The following is a 27323-nucleotide window of genomic DNA, read 5'->3' as shown; positions in this document are numbered from 1 at the left end:
TTACACACAAAAAAACGACCATGTATAGTAAGGCGATTTTAGCGCCCCCAAAAACGACCATATATAGTAAGGCGTTTTTAGCCGAAAAAAACGACCATGTATAGTAAGCCGTTTTTAGCCGAAAAAAGGGACCATGTATAGTAAGGTGTTTTTAGCCGGAAAAAACGACCATGTATAGTAAGGCGTTTTTAGACGAAAAAAAATGACCATGTATAGTAAGGCGTTTTTAGCCGAAAAAAAAACGACTATGGATGGTAAGGCGTTTTTACACACAAATAAACGACCATGTATAGTTTTTAGTTGTGTGTAAAAACGCCTTACTATACATGGTCGTTTTTTTCGGCTAAAAACACCTTACTATACATGGTCCCTTTTTTCGTCTAAAAACGCCTTACTAACCATGGTCGTTTTTTTCAACTAAAACTGCATTCATATACATGGTTGTTTTTTTCGGCTAAAAATGCCTTACTATACATGGTCGCTTTTTTCGTCTAAAAACGCCTTACTGTACATGGTCGTTTTTTTCGTCTAAAAACACCTTACTAAACATCAGGGGTATATAACATACGGCCGGAAGCGGCCCGCAAGGAGGTTTGATCAGGCCCGCAGGATAATTTAAAAGTGAAAAAATGCACAAAAGACACGAAATGAATATTTTTAATAAGGTGCAATTCGTGGAAAATCCACTGTTTGGACTCCAAACAATAAACAAGCAACACAATTTTTAAAGGCTCCAAACTTTGGAGCCTCGACTTGAAACATATTTCATGCTGGTACTGTGAATGAATGATTCTTTGGCGTACCGCTCGAGGAAGCCCACATCCCACCTGTGGAGTTCCAGTTCAAACTCTGGAGAGGTCCTTCTGTTTCCGCGCACATCTTCCCCGCCATATTGCTACACGATTGGAGAAAAGTTCACACGAATGGACGAGCATGATGGTGTCAGGTTACTTCTTCGGGGTCCTCTTAGTGTCTCGCTCACTCGTGTTATCTTTCCAGCCGCCTCTCCCTTGTTGTTGCCTTTTTCCCCTCCATTCATTTCGTCGCCCCCTCCCTTGTTACTCATTTCCCCTCATCTGGCCCTCTCATTTCTCATTTTTATGTAATCTAATGTCTTCTGTCTTTGCTCTGGTCTTCTTTATTTTTCATGTGAGCGCGTATTTACAGTAAATGTGAGCTAAATAACAAAAATGGACCACCTAGTATCCCGTGTAGGAGGTAGGAAGGAGAATAATAGCAGATTGATTTCTGCAATTGATCACGTGCAGATCCATTGACTGCGGTGACCCTTTGTTCATGCTGAGTGAGGGCGTGGATTTTTGTTTGTGTACAAGAGATTTAAAAAAAGGAAGAAAAGATGAACGGTGCACCTCTCCATTTCATTGTCTGACCTCTTTGTGCCTGAAACAAAACTGCCCGAATGCCACGCGCCACTGCGCAACAAATTCCTGAAAAAATTACAACTTGTGTCAACTTGTTGACGGCAAACTAATACGAGTCTGGCTTTTCTCTTGCTCACTTGTCTTTTCATTTCCAGACAGTTAAATACATGTGAAAACTTTTTGGGAGAGGGTCGGTGGGGGCGGGATACATGCGTTTTTAAAAATGGCTTTTTAATGTTTCTTTTTGTCAAGGTCTGTGAAAACGAGCAACAGCAGCATTTTATCTACGAATCTATTTTTACACAAAAGCTTCCTGTTGTGTCATTAAAACATCATTTTCCAAACACTTCTGGAATTCGTTGATAGATCAAATTCGAAATCTGGAGCGAGACAAATCGAGAACAATTAAAGCACACGAGTGTGACACAAGTTGAGCACAAATGCAAGGCATGTAGTATGCATCTGTGTTCTGTAGGTGGCAGCATGTGGTTCCCCGACACACGGCGGAAGTTTCTCACCTGATGGATGAAATGTGATTGATTAGAACCGCTCAGTTCACAGACATGCACACTATTTACATACTTTTTAAAAAGCTAACCACCAAAAATGCATCTTAGAATTAGCCCTGCACATCATCATCGCGTGTTTTCTTCAAACAAGGTTGGACCAGTCGAGTTTGGGTTGCAAACCAACTGCCAGACCTGTGAAACTCTTTCAGTCCATCGCAGCGATACTGAAAGTGCTTTTGAGAGGGATCGAAGTGAGTCGTCTTGTCATGATTTCACCCCCCCGCTATAAATAACTCACTGCCGGTCAGGGGAGCCCACAGCTGCACTGACGGTGCTGACCTATGAACTTAGGGAGAGAGAAGCAAAGTTTTTCCTTGACAGGGCAACAGGGATGGCAATGGCTAGTGATGGAAAAAAAGCAAAAAGGGGCGTGGCCTGGACGGGGCAACCAATCACAACAAGTGCGACATCATACACGTCCAATCGCAGGGCTGTTTACAATCGGAAGATGGAAAGACTGATCGGGAGAGCTCGTGAAAACTCGACGATAAGGTACCTGAACCCCCCCCCCCCTCCTAAAATTTATTCAAACGGATTTAGACGATTCACAAAAACAATTTAAGAAATAAAACGGCGGAAAATTGCCACCCCTGGGTTAATGAACCCACTATCACATGACTTGGGGACAGATATCAGCAGCTCTTTTCGGGATTGAGCAGCAACCCCCCCCCCCCCCCCAAAAAAAGAATGACATTTGAAAGAAAATTTCAGATTTGATTCGGTTTTCATCCATCACTTCATTTGACTTGTCCCGACTCACTTCCCACCGCTATGCTACATGCTAGCCCTCCATTCATCATGTTAGTCTTCTCTGCAAAATGTATTCAATGGATAGCCCCTTATTGATGAACACCAGCCAGATTAGAGCTTTTTTTCTGCCTCAACAGATGGTGTGAAAAATATTGACAGTCTTAAACGTTTCATGGCAATTCAGTGCCTTTTTACGCTTGCCGTCTGCAGCGTCCAGGATGTGGAGATAAAATGGAATGTGAACCATTTAAGACCCCTGGGGCATCAGTGTTGTTGGTAAATAAGCACTTTCAAAATCAAGCTTGAAAATTAATCGGTAAATTCAGAGTGCAGTTCATTTCAAGTGCTGCGGCTTGATTTCAGGTCTGTTAGAAAAAAAAAATCCAGAATTGCGAACACCAAAGAGATATTCCAAACACAAACTTTTTGAGTTTTCACCTTCATCGCGGTTCAGACGATCAACCAGCGCGTCTACAACGTGATCCTGCGGCGTTGGCAAGCACCGAGTGGTGTGTGCCATGACAGCATGCCGCAGCATCTGACGGTTCCCGACCGAGCAGAACGTCGGCGTGCTGCGGCAAGTTGACTTCTCACCCGACGTGGCTCCATCAGACGTTCTTCTCTTTCAAAGGGTCATCAAGAGGGCGCCGGTTTATCACGACGGAGCTGCGGAGGATCCTGGAAGAATCCCTGCGGATTACTGTCGTGGAAAACTCATAGTTTGGATTTGAAATAAAGCTTTTTTTGTGCCACCGGAGCTTTTCCGACACACCTTGTCAAAAAAAATGTTTCGGTAAGATTTCACTTTAGATTTAGAAGGCAAAAGTTTACGTGGGCGGCCCGGTAGTCCAGTGGTTAGCACGTCGGCTTCAAAGTGCAGAGGTACCGGGTTCGATTCCAGCTCCGGCCTCCCTGTGTGGAGTTTGCACGTTCTCCCGGGGCCTGCGTGGGTTTTCTCCGGGTGCTCCGGTTTCCTCCCACATTCAAAAAATATGCGTGGCAGGCTGATTGAACACTCTAAATTGTCCCTAGGTGTGAGTGTGAGTGCGACTGGTTGTTCGTTTCTGTGTGCCCTGCGATTGGCTGGCAACAGAGTCAGGGTGTCCCCCGCCTACTGCCCGAAGACTGCTGGGATAGGCTCCAGCACCCCCCGCGACCCTAGATGAATGAAAAAAGTTTACGTTTGGTGTCGCTGTAAAACAAATTTTTTTGGGGTGGGAAATTCGGTAGTTTGGTGGGGGGTGGGGGTGTGATTGACTAGAGATTTTCTCGTCAGCGTTCATCAGAAATCATGAGAATCAATAACAGTGCCAGATTAATGCAGATTTCTTAAGGAATGGCATCAAATGGAAAACAACACAGTCAGGATCTTACTTTACAGCGGCCAAAAACCAATGCAAAAGAAAAAAATGCTCAATATATATATTAAAAAAAGTCATTAGCGGTACCAAAAAAAAATTAATAATAATAATAATAATAATGAGGGGAATCAGTTCCAGTTCATCAGTGACACAGACTAAGGGTCTTTTGGATGGAGCACTTTTTGCACTGGACCACACAGCACCAGTGGAAGCGACACAGACAGTTCTCCTCAAACACCAACGTTTCCTGGCGGTAGCCGCGCTGGCAGCACAGCAGGTCGCAGCCGCTGATGTCCATGGCGGTGCTGTTGCACATGCGCCCCCCGCGTGCCCAGCGAACCCGTTTTACGGTTGGCCAGACAGAAGTCGGGCGATTCGTCCGAGTAGATCAGATCCTGCCTGTCCGGCGGCTTGATGTTCTGTCCGACGGGGATCAGAGTCTTGCCGTCGTTGCCGCCCATCACTTTGGAAGCGCCGTTGAATCGCTCCAGGAGGCGCTCGCCCACCTCGCGGAAATGGGGCATCTTCTTCCAGCAGGTGCGTAACGTGCACGAGCTGGACAGTCCGTGGCACTTGCACTCTGTCCGCATGTAGAGCTTCACTGCCTTTTTTTTGAGGGGTGGGGAGGGCAACATGTGAAGTTTGGGGAGTGGAAACAAAAAAGAAGAGACAAAGAAGATCAGTCAAACGTACGTAGTGCTGAGTAGTGGTGCCAAACCACGAAACTTAACATCTCACAATATACATCATTACTGATGCCCGGAGATGCAGTTCTGTAGGTGTAAAATTCAGGATCCAAGAGGTTCTGACATTCGATAATCTTAGACTGAGCTGAATGACTTCCTGTTTTCATTCAAATTCACACCGAGCCAAACAACATAGCATGCCAACCATATACGGGGGAGTGGCTAACTTTTTGTTTAATTGGCCATCTATGAGGGGGAGGTCCTTGGAAAAATCTCTCTCTCTCTCCCTGGGCCTGAAAAGTTTGAGAAAGATCGGAATATAGTTTTTGAAACAACGCAAAACTACTTCATCGCACTTGTAAACACAGGTAGCTAGCTAGCTACAGCTAGCTAGGCAGCATAAAAGCAGATGCTCTTCAGAAGGAATTCAACTCTCCAACCCCCCCCCCCCCCACCCCTCACCCTTCATTTTGCCTGTGGCCTTCCTACATCTAACAAGCCTTGACAACAGATCATTCACTTATACTGCACATAATTAACCCATCACACACGCGCGCACACACACATAGTTTCGAAACGCCTATGCGCACACGCATGACTGCACGCAAACAGACGTTTACACGCATGGCGGCGCACTTATTTCACAACCTCTGGGCGTTCGAGTGTATGCGCGCGCGCGGACCTCCGCTTAACGTTCAAAACGGTTTCTTCGCTAATGCTACAATTGGAAAACATCCCAAAACCCGCGCCTGCTCTTCTTCTACCTGTCTGTGACCCCGGCCGCAGTCGACCGTAATTTACGTCCTTCGCTTGTATCGTTGCTACAAAAGTGCATGTACCCAAAGGTGCGCCAACGACTAAAAAGGCCGATGTTAGTTTGGGGATGATAAAAGCCGCGCGTTAAATCAACATCGCGAACCGATCTAAAAAGCTCGCTGCTTCAAACCCAGTCTTTAGGATGCATTATGACTCCATAATTCACGGGGTGATCGTGCGGGCGACAATCAGGAACTTTGCGGAGTCGGAGGCGACCTGCCTGGGAGGTTGGAAAATAAAATGTGTGGCACGCTCTTGTTTTTGGTGTTTGAGAAACCCGATTCTTGTTAGAAGATCGGTTTACGGCGCTACACGAACACGGCCGGGGGGCGATGTGTTTCTTCTCCTTTGAATGTTGGCGGAATGATGGAACATTCCACAGGGCAAGCGGTGCCTTGGGAGTGAATCTCTTGAAACGTCGAACCTGCGCGAGCAATTTAAATGAGGCGGATCAGAACACTCCAGGTGGTACACCTGTATTCTGGAATGTGATCCAAACAGGCCAGAACTGTATCAAAAATTGAGCCTTTTTAAGAAATCGGACCTGATTTATGTTAATTGTTGCACAGCGTGGACACATTTTATGAATGGTCGACCGTTAGCTTATCGCTAACACATAATGGGAAACACCATAGACAGGCTAAAAAGTAGCATCTGCATCTTTTGAAGTACAAACTGTGACACAAAACTGGTAATGTTACCATACTCGCAGGCATATGTTATTTATCTTCTGCGAAGAACAACTATTACACTCCTGAACATGAATAGAGAAAATCTCTGACTAATTGTTGGCCATTATAATTGTGTAAATAAACGAATATCCATCCATCCATCCATCCATCCATCCATCCATCCATCCATCCATAAATAAACGAATAAATAGACCTAATCCTTTTGCGATTTAGTTATGTTATGCTCGAATGCGTCCTAAAATAAATGTAAAAATGTTGTGTTTTTTGGGGGGGCAGGGGCTGAAACAGATGAATGGTCGACCGTTAGCTTATCGCTAACACATAATGGGAAACACCATAGACGGGCTAAAAAGTAGCATCTGCATCTTTTGAAGCACAAACTGTGACACAAAACAGGTAATGTTACCATACTCACAGGCATATGTTATTTATCTTCTGCGAAGAACAACTATTACACTCCTGAACATGAATAGAGAAAATCTCTGAATTATTGTTGGCCATTATAATTGTGTAAATAAACGAATAAATAGACCTAATTCTTTTGCGATTTAGTTATGTTATGCTGGAATGCTTCCTAAAATAAATGTAAAAATGTTTTTTTTGGGGGGGGGCTGAAACAGATGAATGACATTTCCATTCATTCTATGGCAAAAGATGTTTTGAGATACATAGTGTTTTGAGTCACAAGCATTGTCAAGGAACAAATGAAACTTGTGTCTCAAGGCATCACTGTATTAGAAATACGCTTCCGTTTTTTTTTAAAAGGCGGAAAGTTTGTGACAGACGGGCCTCACATTGGACACCATTCGCACGTGTATGCGTGTGTAAGCTTTTTTTTTTTTTACCAGTCGGCCAGCCTCGTTGTTGTGCAGGTCAACGAGTGTCCTGATGTCGCTTTTGCCTCGTCTCCTCTTGGCATCCATGAACTGCTTAGACTTCTCATAACCAAACTCCACGTCGTCTCCGCAACCGCCCCACTCCCACTTGGACCCGTCAACGGAGGAGGACGACGACGACGACGACGACGAGAGAGGTTTGGGCGGGGCTCTGTTCCTGGTGGCCTCGCAGCCGCACTGCAGCAGGTCCCCCATACTGCAGGCCTGGGTCACCGCGTGGCTCACGCCGGCTGCCGTGATGGCGTACACGAACGCCGTCTCCCGGATATCTGCAACGGAGAAGAGCCTCATGTGAAGTTCCACTTGCGCGCGGTCACCGGGGTGCAGGTGCTATTGTTGTCCACTTGGGGTCAGCGTGAGTGACTTTGCGCTTTTATTTTGAAGTGTAAAATGATCCCAACTTTGGGTGATTCTGTCTTTTTTTTACGCCATTTTGTCCTGCACTGCCCTCTGCTGTCAAATAAAATGAACACCCAAGTGCTCTCGGGCCCACATTGTGAACGTCACCAGACCGAACGGGGTAAACTGGGCAACGCGAGCCAGAGGGAAGTTGTGGCATCCAATGTTCCTTCTGACGGAGATGACTGTGATTTTATTTTCTGCGGTCCTTCATGAAAAAAGACAAAAGATCCACGCATTCATTCTCCCGAGCACCTGTTCCTGCACCCGTTCACAATCAACGTACTGCACATAGCACAGGCAATGGATCAAAGACCCTTCCACACAATCATTACTACATTCTCCAACGTCATTTGGATTTGCAGTGCTGAGAGGATTCCACACACACACACACACACACACGCACACACACACTTTGCAGACCACAGCTGCTGATTTATTTCTGGTTCAGAGCTCGACGGTCTCGGCTAAAGGCAAGTCCGTCCGCAACTGCAAATTGCCGTCTGTCCTCGTGCCCCCCTTGCCTATCATCAACACGCCGTTATCTCCACTCATTTCTCTTGACATGGAAGAGCTAGGAAAGAATCCGACAACTGGACGAATGCGATTTCAATTTAAAGTTCCATTCCGCATTGGTGGAATATTCTGGTTTTGCCCAACGTTTCCTCACAGGAGTTTGGAGGGGGGTGGGGGGGGGGGCAAATGGACCCACAGTATGTGCTGAGAAGGACAAGGCAATATCTGTGCACTATGAGGTGTAAAGGTCGCTTCTCTTCAGGCACGTGCATACACATTTTGCGGGGGGGGGGGGGGGGGGGGGGGGAGGTGCTCAAGCTGCACCCATCATCAATTGTTTCCATCAACACTCATGATTAATCAATAAATTGCATGACAAGAAGTTATAGCCGGGATAAAAAGTCTACACCCCCCCCTCCCTTTGGTGGTAGTTTTTTGTTGTTGTTGTTGTACATGAAAATAACACCCAAATAAATCTCTGAAAGCTTTTTAGTTAACTTCTACCGTGTAAAACTCAATTGGGGGGGGGGGGGTGGAAGTAAAAACTTAGATGACATTGTTGGGGGGGGGGGGGTCAGGTGCTCAAGCTGCACCCATCATCAATTGTTTCCATCAACACTCATGATTAGTCAGTAAATTGCATGACAAGAAGTTATAGCCGGGATAAAAAGTCTACACCCCCCCTCGCTTTGGTGGTAGTTTTTTGTTGTTGTTGTACATGAAAATAACACCTAAATAAATCTGAAAGCTTTTTAGTTAATTTCTACCGTGTAAAACTCAATTGTGGGGGGGGGGGGGGGGGGTGAAAACTTAGATGACATTGTTGCATGCGAGCAACCCCCCCCCCAAAAAAAGAGGACAAAGGGAACTTTTTCATCCAGGGCTAAAGGGCAGGTGCTTGAGCACCACTTGGGGCTGATGTGTGCACGTGCCTGCTTGTCTTCAAGACTTTTTTGTTTCTGTACACTAGGCAAAAAAAAAAAAAATTCAAGCATTGATGTCCACATTTTTTTTCTTCGATTTGCTGAATTGGCCAATATGCCCCCCCGCCCCAAAAAAAATCCGTACGCTTCCCTTCTCGTCCCAGAAACGCCACAGTGCCAAAGGAACATCATTCCTCCAGTTCCTCAGATTCCTCCTTGATCATGTCAACACTTGCTCAGCCGACATTGTGCCGCACATCAAACCTTCATCCAGTCATCTTTGTTCTCATTCCACTTCGAGTTGTTCAGATAAGTGATGGAAGAACTGGCCCCAGTTCTGACATGGGCCCTTTCGTCTTGGTTTCCCTAAGAGGAAGCGAAAATAGCACGCTGTCCGGCGAACCGGCCTGCTTCCTTTCAGATTAAGGTCCTCTGAAAAAGACTTAGCGAAGACGCTTTGCTTTTGTGCTACGTGCGTGTTTGTATCTGCGCACGAGCGAGACAAAGAGAGCGAGTGACTTTTATGTCTTAAAAGCTGGAAGCGGGCGAGCGTACAGTCACCACCGTCTCCCCCCTGCCAACTCCGTTATCTCATGATTCGGAGAATGGGATTCATTAGGAAGGGCAACGCAACGCACGCCCGTACGCGACCAGACCGCCGCACACCAACAAAAACTAGCGATATCAATTCCAGCTGTGCGCCGCCGCGCAAGGCGGCGCGATACCGTTGCGGCGTGTGCCGAGCGCCTCGGTGTATACATTAGCGACGCATCGTTTCAGTTGGGCTTGTAACGCTGCCATCTGCTGGGGCGGGACGATGCGGTATGTGGCAGAGAGCGCGATGATGTCACGTTGAAAGAGCATCGCGACAAGTTTTTGCCATTGCTATAACGAGGGATTATTTTGTTCAAGATCTTCTTCGGCACGTATTTTGCGACGTAAAACACAAGTCAGATGACAACGAGAATGCTAACAAACTTGCGGCTTTTCTACTTCGACTCATGAAGCTTCGTGAAACAATGAGACCTCAACGGTTGCACTTGCTCAGCACTGAATTTACCCTCTATTAATAAATACGGAAAATATACACGGACTGTATCTATAAAACATAGACGGTGAAAAATATGACTTTTTTTCTGCCAATATTTGAAAATAAATGCTTTTTTTTTGTCTTTGTTTGTTGTATTTTTGCCCTCCAACTTTTTTTTTTGGTGATGTTTTTTTGTCTTGCTCGAGTCCTAATTATCCTGTCAGAATTTAGCTTGCGGCAAAGCTACGACCAGCTTTTTTTTCTCCCTCCTTCTTGGTTACAAGGGGGGAAAAAGGCTTCTAAATTTAACACACAGTGTTGTTAACAACCCCACCGAATGATGGAAAAAAAATTTAACAAAGCTTTTTCACGCGGTGACAACAAGGCACTCTAAAGCGACCGTGTCAACACGAAGACGCTATCTACATGCTGGTTGTTGAGTCTGACGGGGTTTTTTTTTGTTTGTTTGTGTCCAGAAAAGATTTCCCTTTGTTTTGCCAAGTTAGCAAAACAAAAAATATCACAAAAACTCAAAATTTTAGTTTTACTTTAGTCATGGAGTTGAACCACATCATCTTCTTTTATGGGCAAGTACCAATACCAGATATCGGTACCGGACTGCTACCGGCTTTATTTGAAAGATTTGGAGACTCATGACACATTGGCAAATCCTTGTCTGCATCAGACTTCACAATTTTTAGTCCTTGCGTTCAATGAAAATGTACAAGATCAAAAGGTCTGAGCGGTATCGTTTCTCTGTATCGGTAATCAATACTCTTGCGGATATCGGAATGATAAAAAAGTGGTCTCGAACATCCCATACGATTACTTTTCGTACCTTTCCGAATCTTCGTCAAACATGATTGGTTATTCCGTCTCTGTATTTATCCGCAAGCAGTAGGAAACGATCCCACGAGTAACAATGAAACATTTGGCTGTCAGAGCTTGTTGCGCTCGGTGGAAGCCATCGAAAAAATTGGAAGATACAAAGCGCCTTGTTTCATATTTTCCTTGGAGACATGAATTCCAAACAAATTCTCTGCCACAGCGGGTGTCTGGGCCTGTCCACGTCTGCTTCTAATTCCACAGGGCCCTTCTGCAGGAATTAGCCGCATATTCTTTCAATCCTTTGACTTTTTGGGCAACGATACCGGGAGGTCTGGGATGTCAAAACATGAATTACGGTGGCTGACATAATACCAATGTGTTAACTGTAATTTTTTTTTTGCTTTGGCGAATTATTCGGTGACACGCGGTGGGTGGCAGACACCCGTCATCCAACACAAAGCGAGAGGACAATCCGTTTCGATGGTTTCCAAGACAATGCCTACTTTTCTTGGATCGGGTTTTGAGATCATCGCGTGTGGAAATTGCGGCGGCTCGTTTTAGCCTCAGGTATATTGATTCGTCATACGCTCGCGATTATTTTTTTTGCTTTTCCAACCCCGTCTGATTTATTTCCCCGAAACAGCTGCGCCTAATATTTTTCTGATGAAAGTAACCGATGACAAATGAAACTTTTCCCCATCGCGACTGGATATGCTCACGTCGATACCCACCGCGCGCATCTCCGGCATGCCAAATTCAAATGATATCAACATGGGAAAGGCATTGATCTCCCGCTGCAGATGTTTTTCGAACATGATATATCGCCTGAATCATATTTGCTCATTCTGTTGTGTTGGATGATGTCAGTCAAACGAGTGTGTGTGTGAGGGGAAGGGGGCGGGGGGGTTGTAAAAGAAAGAATGTTTTCACAACTACCGATCAGTATGTTCCGTTTCTGGATGAATTTGACATTTTCTGTGCATTTTGGTTTTAAATAATCATTACCTTGACCATTTTTTTTCCAGTATTGAGTAATAATAAATAACTCCAATCTGGTAATCAAATTAAAGATAGTTTATTAGGACAATATTACGAGTTTTGCAAAACTGCCTCTTCCTCAGCCTGCGCGAGCCGTGCAGCATGACGTTGCCTCAAGAGTGAAAGTCAAGATGTTTCTTTTGCCGGTTTTTGTTTAAAATGGATCACTGTAATGCTTTGGTGCAGAAGGAAGTGGTCAGCAACCAAGGTGAATAGCATACGGATTCATTCATGGCAAAGAAACTGTAAAGTCTGCTCACTGTTTTATTTCCTGCACCAGCAAGTCCTCTGACAAAGAGTTAGCGAAGATGCTTTGCTTTTGTGAAGTATTTCAAAACAATGGCAACGTAATAAAATCACCAATTTTCCTTTTTTGGCATTTTAAATAGCGAACGATGCCGTGTTTGGTAAGTTAAGCCAGAGGGCGTTTTTCATTTCCTGGAAAGCAGTCCGTTTGAGCATCGACCCGACAGCAACTATACGACCTTTTTTTTTTTAATTGCTGTATAATTTTATTTTAAACCAGCCATGGTGTGAAAAGGTGTTGTCAGACCAGCAAGAGGGTGGCTTTGAGGGCAGTTAATAGGAATATTTCTTTCAAGAAGAAACATAAAAAAGCCGTAAAAGGTTTCTAAAGGTTTTATGTCGAGAGGAGACCACATTGAGTGGCATCAATGTTGTGAAATCAATTAAAACTGTCGTTCTTGCAAATACACGCCTTACCCACACGACTGCACGCTCACACACACACAGAGAGCTTGTTGGCACGTGGTCAAAATGTCGAACGCTACCCGAGGTTTATAAGATAGCCCGCGGATATTTCTGCAGAGTGAGATTAGAGTGATGTTTCAATCATTCATCTCCGTGTAAGCCTCCAAACAGCGCACGAATTAGCGCAAAAGCAAAACAGTCCGCGCACCGTGCCAAATGTTTGCACGGTAGAATTTGTTCACACACACACACACACACATTGCTAAACGGCTCAATAATAGTTATAAAAACACAACGACTGGCAAACGGAGTGTGAGAGTTTTTTTTGGACTTCAGTGCGGTGAAACGGCAGTTACTCTAGCAGCGACCCAAACTCAAGTGGAAGAAGCAAAGCGCGAAAGGGGGAACAGAAGGAAAACGTCAATAAACAAGTTGAGTGCGATTTTCACTGCGGGATAACAGTTGAGACTTGGTCTACCGATTTTTGAAGCCGCCTACTTTTCAAGGGAGCAAAAGTATTGGGACGCGTGTGAAGTAGGTTCACCCCTACGGCCCAAAACGAAGAAAATGAAGAAAAGCAAGCGATGAGAGTCCACGGCCAGCATTCGATGTCGCCCCCCCCCCCTACCCCCAGTCCACAACGCGTCCTGGTAGTCCTCGGCAACTTCGTACTCCGCGCAGGCCTTACTTGTGGCGTTAGCTTGTCGCTAGCGGCGTAGCAATGTCCTCGTTAGCCTCTGTTAGCGGCTAATTCCGCCAGTAGAAGTTTTCCGTTGAAGAGCCCATTCAAACTGACCGATTCGTATCACCGTCAAAACGTTTCTAAAAAGACTCCCTGTCGAACACTTTGGCTAACAATTATTAATAGTCCACTTTTCTTGGACGCTCCAACAAAACGTTCTTCCACGTATCCCGTGTGGTGTCTTTCTCGATCCTTCCACCGCTCCACTTCCGGTCCTCTGATTTCGGATTTGTTGATTCGCTCACTTACGTAAGAAAGAAATAAAATAATTTACAATACACATTACAGGTCGATCATTTTTGTTTCTTTTTTCTTGGGCTATCGCGCCAAACACATTTCAACAGAAATTATTATATAACAAACAACTTGTTAGATATTTGAAAACATTATTCAAGCTTCCCATATTGAGAAACCTCATAACCTTATTGCTGGTTTATACTGTATATTTTTACGTCAAACCACATTTTTATTTTTATAATTTGGTTTAGTCTAAAATTTATTAGACTATGAACTTATGAAACCACGTTCAACGCTTAAGTATTTTGATAAACTCGGTGACACGTGACCGATGAGTGTTTCAACTCGCTGGGAATGTTGCCTTTCAAAATGAATCTTTAAACATTAGACCGTGCTTTTCTTTTTTTTGTCGTTGCTCTGGGTTTCACCTGTGAAAACTACACTTGCTGTTAAGCAAACACGAACACCAGAGAGCTGCCTATGGCAGAAAAGCAACCATTTGGAACGTCCCGAAAAAGAACGACGCTACCGGTATACCGAGCAACAGACAGCGAACGAGCGGGCCAAGGATATCATCAGCAGTTGATGACAGAAACAACGTGAGAGCTGTGAAGAAGCACCCGAAGGCAACGGTCCGTGACATCACTGCCAACCTCCACGGAGGGCAGGGGGTGAATCACAATCCGCTGCTCCAAAAAGACCTCCGGAGAAGACAATCAGGCCACGCCACAAGATGCAAAATGATCAATCGTAAGGCCAGATTGGAATTCGAAAAGATGTACAGAGATGGGGCCACACAAGTTTTGGAACTCAGTTTTATGGATTGTTTGACACCAAGATGAAACGCTAGCAAAGTGATCTGCTGAGCATCCAAAAGAATGGTGGAGGTCACGCCTGGGCGTGGGCTTGCACGGCTGCTTCTGGAACGGGTTCACTAGTCTTTATTCATGATGTCACTCAATGAATTCTGAAGCCGACAAAACCAGAGTCAACCTAACCCGATCGAGCACGCGTTCCGACTCCTGACACTGAAGCGAAAAATCCCCCTGCACAAAACCAAGAACTGAAAGTGGCTGCAGTCCTGACCTGGAAAAGTCTTTCAAATGACAACCGCGACACAAATTGATATCTCAATTGAGCGATACCATCCCCCCCCCCCCGGAGACTATCCAGTATAGAACCCTATTACACGGGTCGGGGTGAGATGTCATCAGCCCTCCTACTCCAATGAGGGGGGGTGGGGGGGTGCGAGCTATTGGCAAGCTTTTGCTGCAATTTTAACGGAAGCAGAACAGAACGCAAGCTCACTATTTGGCAAGCGCAAAATCACTCCTGAGCCCTTATCGCACGGGCGAATCGCATCGAAATCTTTGGAGGCGTCGACAACCCGTTTGATGCCGCGTTTGTAAACGTTTTTTTATCACGTGTTGACGAGCGTGCCTTGTTTCTAAGTAGTAGAACATTCTAACGAGGAGGAAGACTTGTTTGAATGCGTACAACAGTCCTTTACAAGTAGATGCAGGTCACCGGGTGCCGCGAAACAAAGGCGCAATTTGGCCTTTCTTATCGACAGGTAGGAATGTGTGATTAATTGCCCGTCTGTCTTCTGCCAGTACATTCCTGCCCTCTCTTTCTGTCTGATTCATTTATAAAATAATAATAATAATAATAAATTATCTCCCGTACGATCACAGCCAAGACTCAAAACTCAAATGATGGAATATTACTCGATCTAAAACGCTTAAACGCTGCCAACTTTGAAGTAGATGAGACCGCAATGGACTCAACTCTCGCGTCGGTAATGAACATTCCTTGCGCCCGTCGATTTAGCGCACAAATAAAGGCCGCGCGGTGCCACTCGATGACCTCAATCTGAACGTTAATCACAGGAGAGGTAAAGCAGCAACCGTCGGCGGCGGCAACGGCGACCGTATCGCCGACATCAAAGAGCCGCAGCCAGATGCTGACGGATGCTATAAGAGCCGATATTAGCCGATCATTTCAAGCATGCCCGGTCGGACGAATGAGTAGAAGCAGTCGCTTGTGACTTGCTCGGCTCTCCGAGACAAAAGCCGCTCTTGTCTCGGTGAGCGACATTAGACAGGCATCTGACCTGCGAGTTGGCACGCCGATGTCTGCTGAGGTCAGAGGTTACAAACCCTCGCAACCTCGGAGTGGAAAACCTGCACTTGGCATTATTAACATCCAAGCATCCATTTTCCTTCATCATTTTTTTAAAAATATACAATACTGACCTTTTCATTCATTCATTCATCTTCCGAGCCGCTTGATCCTCACTAGGGTCGCGGGAGGTGCTGGAGCCTATCCCAGCTGTCTTCGGGCAGTAGGCGGGGGACACCCTGAATCGGTTGCCAGCCAATCGCAGGGCACACAGAGACGAACAACCATTCGCGCTCACACTCACACCTAGGGACAATTTAGAGTGTTCAATCAGCCTGCCATGCATATTTTTGGAATGTGGGAGGAAACCGGAGCACCCGGAGAAAACCCACGCAGGCCCGGGGAGAACATGTAAACTCCACACAGGGAGGCCGGAGCTGGAATCGAACCCGGTACCTCTGCACTGTGAAGCCGACATGCTAACCACTGGACTACCGGGCCGCCCTCAATACTGACCTCTCTAATTATTTTTAAGGAACCACAAAAACATGGTGCGATTGTCAAGAGGGGCTTCAGTCAAGACTAAAACGGCTCTTTTGCCATTAAAACAAAAACAATCACAATCCAAAAGGTCAAATGTGAGTTTTCCCAGTGAAAGAAAAGGACAAATTGCACGAATGACGACTCACCTTGCTGTAGAATTTTGCCAAAGTACTTGTTGTGGCTGGTGCAGTTCCACCGGCGGTACTTGAACTGGTACTGGCACTCCCTGATGCCCAGCCTGGCCCCTTTGGCCACCTCGCTGATGATCTCCGGCTGAGTCTGGCACAGCTCCGCCTGCTTCCCCACCAGGCGCTTCGCCTTCCTGCAGATGCTGTTCGGATCCATCAGCAGCGGACTGCCCACCGCCCTGCGGAGGATCAAACGATATTTGGAAGGAAGTCCGCTAGGTGACTTTTGTGCACGCTCAAAGGCCACTTTCGGCATTGTCACGTGATTGGGCGACGGTCGGTCGTGGGCGGCGGGTTAGGGGGTTAAGGGGACGTTGCCTGACCAGGACGAGACCTGAGGAACACCCGTCCCTCCCTTGCTCGGATCAAAGTCGGTTAAAGAACACGAAATAAATTATACTGGTAACATTGCGAAACACATTTTTGAAAAATTTAATAAAATAAAAAGGAGTGTTTTTTGTAAACAAGAACCAAAACTAAAACTACGCATAAAACTAAATATATATAAATATAAAAAATATAAACATGTATAAAAAATAAAAGCATAAAAAATATATACATGTATTTTCGTATTATTATGCCCTAAACTGTTGCTTGGGAATACTTATATTATTATTATTATTTTATATTATATTATATTATATTATATTATATTATATTATATTATATTATATTATATTATATTATATTATATTATATTATTATATTATATTATATTATATTATATTATATTACTGTACTATATTATACAGTAATTAGTAATATAATTACTAGATTATATATATATAAAAATAAAACGAATCAAAAAAAGAAGCCCAAAAAAATCAAAACTTTCGAAAAAAATAATACTAAGTAGCAACTAACAGAACTACTCTAATTTATCAATCAATCAATAATAAAAACGGACAGAACTTGAAAACCAACATTCAAATCCAATCCATTATATTTATATTAGATATATAGTCCATTATAACCCTGACCCATGTCGGAGGAGGGGGCGTGGTGGGAGGGGGGGGGGGTGTTAGAGCTGTGCTCTGTGAACTGTAGACTTGTGAAACCCTTTCGAGACTCTTTTGGGACAAATGATTTGAGCGACGCGTGTTTGGAGAGCCCATCACGGGCTCACTGCGGTCAAAAGGCAAACTGCCCTCCGGATTGGTTGCCTGCACCATCAATCATCACCCCCCCCCCCCTCACTATCCCCTCCAGTCAACCTCCACCTCGACTTTTCCCTGCATCCCAACAGATGGGCTCCATATCAGCAGGCATGGGGCGTGGAAAACCCAACATCAGCCAGAAGCGGATTTTCACACACTTGCGCCTTGTCTCCGCGCATCGCCGACACCTGAAATCATTCTTCAGCCCCTTGAGTTTGTTTGCAGAAAGGTAGAACAAACAATCTCGCCAGGGAGGAACCGAGAACGAGATGCGCACATCTGACGAGAACCTCAAGTCTGCACCAAGACAAATCTGCACGATCTATAGATTTACCAAACGATCGCTCCGCATTGCATGTGTCATATAAATGGATACACGTCATAAACGTATGCGAGTGCCTGTGTAGCCTGTGTGTGTGTGTGTGTGTGTGTGTGTGTGTGTGTGTGTGTGTGTGTGTGTGTGTGTGTGTGTGTTTGGGCCTTTGTTGAGGACAAAAAAAAAAGAAGAAAAGGTGTGTGAGGTCGCGAAACAGAATCCTGGACAATAGCGGAAGACGCGGGTAAATAGTGGACGTGGCAATGCGGAAATGCTGAATGGGAAAAAAAAAACAATCCGGATGGATGCGGAATTCTATTGAATGAAATTTTGAAGTCGGTTGGCATTTTTGGAAAATGGAGGTGAAAGCGTAAAAAAACAAAAAAAAAGGGGGTGAGGGGGTGATTTTGGAATGTGAACGGTTCACATGATGGCTCCCAATGAGCCTGATGATTGAATTTCGAATGGGAAGCGCGTGAATGCTCCGAATGTCTCACTGGGCATGAACGGCCATTTTTGGAGCAAAAAGATAAAGAAAGAAGTGGTTTGTGAAAAAAAAAATTAAAAAGCCTGAATGTTGTGCTTTTTGGTAAAATGTTGAAATTGGATTTGTATGGATGGGATGAAAAACATGGAAGTAACGGTAGTTCCTCACCACAATCAAAACTCGACGCAGGGTGTTGGGATCACACCTTCAATTGAGCACTTGACTTGCAAATTCTTTCCAACTATCCTCTTAATCCCCCAAAGAGCCAGTTTGATTTTTTTTTTTTTTTTGTGACGGGCAAACAAGACAGAAGAGCAAATCTGAAAAAAAAAAAAAAAACGGAGCGAAGAAGGGTGAAGGAGTTCATTGCTGGAGGGAGATGTAACCAAAAATGGGGGTGCATCAGTCGGCTCATGCCATGAGTGTGGGCCAAGCATTTTTGCCCTTGTTTGGAGACGGGTACTCCGCGTCAAAGCAAGGTGAGACTCAATTCAACGTTAAATTAAAAATAATAATAATAATAATCCTAGGGCGGCCCGGTAGTCCAGTGGTTAGCACGTGGGCTTCACAGTGCAGAGGTACCGGGTTCGATTCCAGCTGCGGCCTCCCTGTGTGGAGTTTGCATGTTCTCCCCGGGCCTGCGTGGGTTTTCTCCGGGTGCTCCGGTTTCCTCCCACATTCCAAAAAACATGCATGGCAGGCTGATTGGACACTCTAAATTGTCCCTAGGTGTGAGCGTGGATGGTTGTTCGTCTCTGTGTGCCCTGCGATTGGCTGGCAACCGATTCAGGGTGTCCCCCGCCTACTGCCCGGAGACAGCTGGGATAGGCTCCAGCACCCCCCGCGACCCTAGTGAGGATCAAGCGGCTCGGAAGATGAATGAAATGAATGAATGAATAATAATCCTGTCGTCATAAAACTTTGTAGTTGTCAATTCAAACAAACGGATGTGCCGTGTGCAGCTGATGTTCCCGCACTCGACGGGCATTCCATTGATGACTTCTAAATGCGTTTGGTTTCATTCATACTTGAGGAGAACACAGTTCATTATTTGAGGACATTGTCTAAAAAGTCTACACACCCCTTCTCAAAAACTCATCTCAAACCCACACGGCTGCTGCCATTGAAAGAGCCCAAATCAAGTTCAGCTGTTCAAGCCAGCCTTTCCTGATGTTTGCTTTCCAGCAGAAGCCCGAGGCTTTTGCGCTCGCGCTGACGCACCCGCAAAATAACATGACATGATTTTATTTTTAATGAAAAAAATATAATAATAATAAATAATAAAAATAATAAATAATAAAATAAAATATAATAATAATGATAATAGGGCGGCCCGGTAGTCCAGTGGTTAGCATGTCGGCTTCACATTGCAGAGGTACCGGGTTCGATTCCAGCTCCGGCCTCCCTGTGTGGAGTTTGCATGTTCTCCCCGGGCCTGCGTGGGTTTTCTCCGGGTGCTCCGGTTTCCTCCCACATTCCAAAAACATGCGTGACAGGCTGATTGAACACTCTAAATTGTCCCTACGGAGTGAGTGTGAGTGCAAATGGTTCTTCGTCTCTGTGTGCCCTGCGATTGGTTGGCAACCGATTCAGGGTGTCCCCCGCCTACTGCCCGGAGACGGCTGGAATGGGCTCCAGCACCCCCCGCGACCCTAGTGAGGATCAAGCGGTACGGAAGATGAATGGATGAATGAATAATGATAATAATAATAAAAATTAAAAAATGGCCAACCTTAACCGAGTCCTTATGGAAACACCATCCAATCAAAAAAAAAATCACAAAATTACCCACAATGAAGACTCACAAGTAGCACACCCCCAAAACTCGCGGACAAAATCTTGGATAAGCCAGCAAAATCTACGCAGGTGCAAGCCAACGCACACAACGCAGTTAAAAGCTTGCATTCACTCGTTGGCCACCCCCTCGGATCCCAAACGATACAAAGTGCCAGTGTTCCTCCGAGTGTCATTTCTGACAATCCTCCTACGCACACAATGAAACGACCGCGAGGAATTTACAGGAGCTGAAATTAAGGGCTCACGAGTGAAATCCGTCTCCGCGTGACGGTAAAACGAGAAAGAAAGAGAGAATGAAACCCACACAAGTCAGCCCTCGACAGTGGGAGTTCAAAAACGGGCTCTCGTGGAACATTTGGGGAATGTCCTTTGATATCTTTTACGATTTGCGGCTGCCGCTCACAGCGAAAGGTGTTTGCTCCGCTCGTATAACCGCCCGCGAGCGCAAAGTCGTGAACTTCCAAAAAATCGCGATTAAACGCCTTCCCTGCCTAAATCCTTCAAGTATGCTGCCGATGAAGACGGCGGTCACGGCGGGATCATGACACTTGCGTGAGCTACATGGTTCCCTGCGGAGGTGATCCAATTCATCACATATTATTTGTTTGGTGCCGCTGCTTTTTGATCATTTTTGTTGGAAAGCAAACAAGATAAAGAGCAAACTAGCACCAAAAATTAAACCAAACACTGTCAAGTTTCTAGGCTAGTAAATGTCAACTTGCGGCAATCACATCTGCGGTCACATTAGTCGCAAGTATTGTCTGTCTACATGTGTTGCTCAACTACGTGTGGTCAAGCGTGAGCAGAGATGATTTTTTTTCTTTTTTTTTAGACAGCACTGTAAATATTTCACGCCTGTCTTCAGATGAATCATTTTGATCAAGACTTGGACCTCATATCAGACTTAAGGGCCCTTTTGAGTCATTTTCCGTCTGCGGCCTCATGGAACGGTTTTACTGGCAAAGTGTTCCATGAGTGGAAAAAAAAAAAACAATAAAGATTTGTGATGGGCCCACTGTGTTCTGTCAAAGGTGATTTGTTTGTTTAAAAAAAAAAAGAAGCAAAACCAGATCCCATTTTTCTTATCCACCCAATTAGAGACTCTTGAAAGCCAGAAACGCCAAAGTCCAATTGGCCTGCGTTGACGCGTCTGATTTGCCAAATTGTCAAGACAACCACGTTGGCCCTTCTCTCGAAATTTCAATATTCTTGGCTCATTTTCTGGCAACGAGGACATTTGAAAGCCGATTTAAAAAAAAAAAAAATGGCAGGCGGGCCCGCCGACAAGCACAGACACACACGCGTCACAGTTCACGTTAACACCTGATGCCAAACCCGCATGAGCCGTCATTTAATCTTTATCGGTTTCCATCTCTCGCCCTCTGATTAGTTATCAGGATTTTCAAGACGAGCAGTGGACAAGATAAGATCTGCTCCACTCACCTCGCTTCTGAATGCAAAGCGTGCGTGTGCATGCGCATGCGTGCGTATGTGTGTGTGTGAGATGACACGGTATTGACACGTGTTTCAGCCGCAGAAAAAGATCTGCCCAAAGCCTCATCATGAGGTTTTTCCACACCGCAACAACAAGGCACTCGCGTCGAAAGCAGCCACGTGATCCGCTCCACACGCCAGCTCTCATGTTGGACATTTCGCAGTCTGATTTTGACTCGTTCTTTTGCTTTCTCGACATCACGTGGGCACACTCAGGACCAACAAGAAGGCGCTCTGAAATGGCCGTGCCGGCATGAAGGCCCGCTTCGCATGCTGGTTGCCAAAACGGATTTGTCGCCTCTCCTCGCCATTTCCGCCTTTATCTTATTTCTGTGATGAGCAAGCACCCGTGGCAGACAATGAGGCGCTCTAAAATGGCTACACTGGCAGACTATCAGAAAGGAAGATTTTTTATTTTTTTTTCTCAGAAGCTAGCGAGCTAACTGCACCTTGCAAACAAAGGCATTCAAGTCATTTTACAGGAGGGGTAAAACTCATGCGCCAGCCAATGTTCCTCACGAAAGAACATTTTAACCGAGTCTCCAAAATGAGGAAATGGTGAAAAACAGTCGACACTAAACCACAATCAATCGTGAGGTTCAGGTCAGGGGGTCTGGCTATTTCGTGTATTTTTTTTTTCAGTGCAGTTTTTCAACTGGGTTTTATTCTGACTTTATTTCGAGGGTAATTCCACTTACGGCCACTATGTGGTGACACACCTTTGTTTTACACTGTGTAAATTTGAAAGAAGAAGAGTGAAAATAGGAAGTAGGCCTCTTTCAAGATCAGCCAATTTATATACTGTTCAATCCTCTATCATCCTGCTTTTTATGACTACAATAAGTGACGGTTCTTGGTTCATTTGATCATGTTTACTTAAGGGCCTGCTTATTGTGATATGATAATTTTGTTTGAGGGGGAAAAAAAGGAATTTGTGCGTCATACAAAGCACCGGTACACAATATGCACCATTGAGACAAATTTTGCTCTTCCTCTCTCTCACTATATGTTTTTAAATATTTGTATTATTCTAAAAGTCTGTTCAATAAGTATTGTAAATTGCTCTGAGAACTTTAAAAGTTGGCCCTGTTAGGCCCATGCGGCAGCCACAAGTAGTAGGAGAGAGCAAAGGCATTCCTCCTGCATGCGAGCTGTGCCGTCTGCTCTCCAGCCAAATGATTAGAGCGCCGTAATCAGCGAGAGGCTCTGAAAGGACGGCGAGCTATCTCGCAACGTTTTCATCCCTCTTCCAGTCTCTCCCTGCGCTCAGAGTATTTACGTCACAGGCATTTCCCTACGAGGCAGGCGAGACAAAGAGAGACTTGAGAGAGGAGCGAGCGAGAAAAGCGCCGCAAGAAGTGTACGATAGGTCGCCCGGCGCTTTTCAAACAGAGCACATCATTGTCCCGGGAGAGATGCACAGGTGTGCTTTCGCCCTCGCTGCGGACGAGTGAAAGAAGATGACAATATATGTCAGTGGGGATGAAAAGGAAATAGATGGTATCGCTGTTGATTGCTTTAATCCAGGGGTCACCAACATAGTGCCCGTGGGCACCGCGCGGTCCCCAAGGGGCCGCATCATTAGCCCGTTTGGACCCGCTCGCAAATTCCGGCCAGTGAGATGCGTCAACTTTGAGTGCTGCTTTTCTCTTTTTAAACGTTTTTAAACACTCAGTAAGTTGCAGTAACGCGAGTTGTTTTTGATGAGGATAAAGAATATGTGATATTTTCTCTCACGTGTCGCTACACTGTTGCTTATAGGATTCTAACAACTCGCAATTGCTTTCTCTTGTTGGCATATGGTCAACTTTACAATGACTTTATGCCGTCCTGCATGTTCACACTAACACAAAACTGCCAACGAACCTCCTTTGGCGTTGGCCATTTTGGAAAGGAATTTATCTCAGCTTCATGAAGCATTCCAGAAATAACTTCAGGTACATTGACGTTCTGTCTTGGTGCCATGGCGACTCACGTTGCGCAGTCGGGAACATCGACAACACAAACCAACACGTTCATTCAACATGTAGTCACCGTGCTCGGTAGCCAAAGTCGAGAATGTGGAGAAATGATCATCATTGCACACTGAGAAAAACAAAAAATGGAACGAGGAGATACAAAGCATCTTGGCATGAACTGATCTCCCTCACTCCTTTGCCCTCAAGTGTTTATTTTGTGTGTGTGTGTGTATAGACTATTTCACAAGGGTATCAGTGATGATGAATATAATGGCGATGATTTAAAAAAAAACCAACAACAATAATGAAAGGAACATATCGCCAAAAGCGGTACACACCGAATATAAGTTTTACTGCTGTTACTTTGTGTTTACATGACAATAAAGTATGAGCAGCTGTTATTTAAGACTGCAGGGATCAGGGCTGGGCAATTCATTGATGCTTCTTTGTTATTGCCATTTAGACCCCCCACGGTGGTTAAAAGTGATCAGCGCAGAAAAACGATTGTGCGTGTCCGAGTTCCCATGTTACAAAAGCACCTGGAGTTACCTGCAGTTCGGCGTGTGTCGAATGTTATTCTGCCCTGCGTGCTTTCAGATGTTTATTGACACGAACCGCACAACAAAAAGAACAACACGCATCATATGCGCTATTTAAATACAACACAAGCTTGGCTTTCGTTGTTTATGAATGGATGGCGCTACGATAAGAAACGGCAAAAGGGGAGCTGGACTCCGTTTGAACGCAGGTTTACTTCCAAACATTTGCACCGCGGTGCGATCGAAAACACACTTTCTCGGCAACTGAATCACTTCCTGCTTTGCTTTTTATCAGCCAATCAGAAGCTATCAACATAAAACCATGTCAAAGCATTTTTTTAAACAACAAAACGTCATTTAGGTTATCGTAACATGAAATAATATGATGTTCAAACATAAAATGATAAACAATTAATAATATAACGTACATCAATGTCAATCGCAACTTCTCTGGCAAGAGAAAGAAAAACAATTAGGGCTCTCTACTCGATCCAGTTCAGAACATCCAGAGAGATTCAAGTTCAAGCTGCAATGGGTTATGTCGCCCCCTCTGTCGGAATATTGCATTACACCACGAGAACCGTCGCTTTACTATGACGTCACCTATACCTTCACGTCAATTATTTCAACACGAGAAAGCACAACACCAGCAAATTTGGTTTTGATAATTGTCAGACAAAAGCAAAGACGGACGGCAGGCCCAAAACACACAACAATCAAGGCCAAATGTGCCCACTCCCCGGTTTGTGCTCAATGTGCCTCATCGGCACACTCAACAGATTCCATTCGGGCCGGCAACGCTCTCATCGACATTGTTGTGACTTCCCAGCGAGTTGATTACAACGCGTTCTCATCGCTTTCCAATACACTGATGAGAAAAGTCATGCTAAGGAGTGCAAGTTGGCTTTCACTCATGACAGGACTAAACACGAGTGCCAGGGCGGGCGGGCGGGCGGCCGTGCGCAGTGCATTCGCACCCTCTTGGACGCCACCGCCCACGCTGACCTTGACCGAGATGGTCAAGTGGGAGGATTGGCTGCAAACGAATCCCAAAAGATTGCGCGCCCGTCTCTTGAGTGCGTGTGTGTGTGTGTTCAAGCCGCAAATGAAGACAAACGACGTGTTCCGAAGGGAAGCAAAGACAAAGGCAGATGGACACAAACTATGCTGTCTGTCCATCTGTCTGTCTGTCACACACCTTGCCGAACTGAGCCTGCGTGGATTGTTTTATGATGACATATCCACTGCGCCCTGAAGGCCCACCTGACATTCCTAACTCTGACCCCAAACACACACACACACACACACACATGCACACACGCACGCACGACTGCAGGCAATGAGACGACAGCTATCACCGCCCACTTTCTTTCTTTCTTATTTCCTATTCTCCAAATGCTCAAGTTCTCCATAAACAAAGCCTTTTCCCAGCTTTAAATCAGCAGAAGACAGACAGACAAACAGATAGACGGACAGAAATATCAAGTTCTAAGAATCATGTATAAAAAATTACACCCAAAATACATGACAAATTCCAGGTTTATACTTACCCAATAATAATTTTAAAAAAACTAGTTTGTCCAAATAAATCCTGACAAATTCCAGTCATCCCGCCAATTAATAACAATTTGAAACATTTCTTTAAATAAATTCAATAAATTTAAGTTTAAAAAAACTATTAATTTTGTGCCAAACTCATTAAGTAAATTCCAGTTTTCTAAAATAAAAAAAAATCTCACACACACACACACACCACACAAAACATTCAGTGCTGCTAAAAAATGTCTTAGCAACAAAAAAAGCAACCAGCTACATTCTGCAAATTCAAACATGACAAACTTAATCAAACCACAGACAATTATTTTTTTCAGACCCACAAAAATCATGACAAAATGTCCCAAGACAGAAGCCAGTTTAAGAATTAGCAAAAAATAAATAACTTGACATTCAAAGTGTCTTGTTTAAAAAAAAACAGAATAAGTTAAATGTCGTTATCATTATTAAGCTTAAAATGTGCTCTCCATAGATAGATAGATAGATAGATAGATAGATAGATAGATAGATAGATAGATAGATAGATAGATAGATAGATAGATAGATAGATAGATAGATAGATAGATAGATAGATAGATAGATAGATAGATAGATAGATAGATAGATAGATAGATAGATAGATGGATAGATAGATTGCAACTCTTGTCTAGTTGCGCGTAGCGCCACAAAACTGCGCCACGCATGTGCGCGCAAAACTCAAAAAGTCGTTGCGTCGCGGCCATCAAATATTCAAATATTCGTCAATTGACATGCAGTATATCGATTTGACTTACCACCACAATCCGATGATGTTGACCGGGCAAAGCAAGATAAAGAACAGAGCCAGTTGGGGTCGAGACAGGCGAACCGACATGTTTGTTCGTCTTCCAGCTAATTTTTGGATATCCAAAAAACAAACAAACAAAAAAAAACTCGGAATCCTCCTCTTGTTTTTTTTTTTTTTTTTTGGTGTGTGCAGGAAAGTGTCAAGTCAATCAAAGTTCATCATCCAGCTCCCCTCCTGTCGGCCGCATCTTAATCATGCGCGGCGAAGTCGGTCAAGAGGTGACACAGACGAGGTCCGAAGGGACGCTTAAACTCTCCATAGTCGCTCCGGTTCGGTCCCGGTACAAGTTCCCCGACGTGGTGAGCCCAAAATGCGATCCAAACGTGGCTTCTCCGGAACCGCCAACGGAGTTTCATCAAACATCACCCCCCCCCCTTTAAAAAAAAATCCAAAAGAAGACGTCCGATGATGAGGAGGGAGGCACAGCGGGTGGATCGTTGGTTCCGTTCGGTTGCTCCGGCTCGTCTTTTGCGCTTTGGAAATGACTCACAGGAGGTCTTGCAAAGGAGGAGGAAGAGGAGGACCACGGTGTGTGTCAGTGTGTTTTCTTTGGATGATGAAGGGAGGAAAAATGCGGCCGTCTTCTTCTCGCACCTTCGTGTGACGTCGCTCCAGGCGTGGCGGAGCGAGCAAGAGAGAGACGAGACGCCAACCGGGAGAGCTGAGACGCTGCAATTAGCCGCGGCGGAGATCCGCCTAAAAAAAAAAAAAGAAGGGCAGCAAGAGGCCAAAACACACACACACGATCAGCGTAAACACGACTACAA

The 27323-nt window shown here is 44.9% G+C and overlaps 1 protein-coding gene and 1 long non-coding RNA gene across 2 annotated transcripts; both read right to left on the bottom strand.

Annotated features, from left to right (window-relative positions):
* Positions 1-1596: 1596 nt before the first annotated feature.
* LOC127611880 (uncharacterized) lies at positions 1597-3538 on the bottom strand. The gene is made up of 2 exons (XR_007965495.1): positions 3140-3538; positions 1597-1900 (listed from the first exon to the last, which is right to left on the bottom strand). It is a non-coding gene; the product is annotated as an uncharacterized LOC127611880 (long non-coding RNA).
* Positions 3539-3967: 429 nt separating this feature from the next.
* Positions 3968-27323, bottom strand: wnt6b (wingless-type MMTV integration site family, member 6b). Its single transcript, XM_052082643.1, is given in 5 exon segments — positions 3968-4384; positions 4386-4667; positions 7102-7421; positions 16387-16607; positions 26504-27323. Coding segments are annotated over 5 exon segments (1083 nt in total). The 5' UTR covers positions 26584-27323; the 3' UTR covers positions 3968-4204.

This window comes from Hippocampus zosterae, chromosome 12, assembly GCF_025434085.1.
Source record: "Hippocampus zosterae strain Florida chromosome 12, ASM2543408v3, whole genome shotgun sequence".
In the NCBI taxonomy this organism is placed as follows: domain Eukaryota; kingdom Metazoa; phylum Chordata; class Actinopteri; order Syngnathiformes; family Syngnathidae; genus Hippocampus; species Hippocampus zosterae.
The sequence above is the reverse complement of the archived record's forward strand: the minus strand, read 5'-3'. Positions and strand labels throughout refer to the sequence as shown.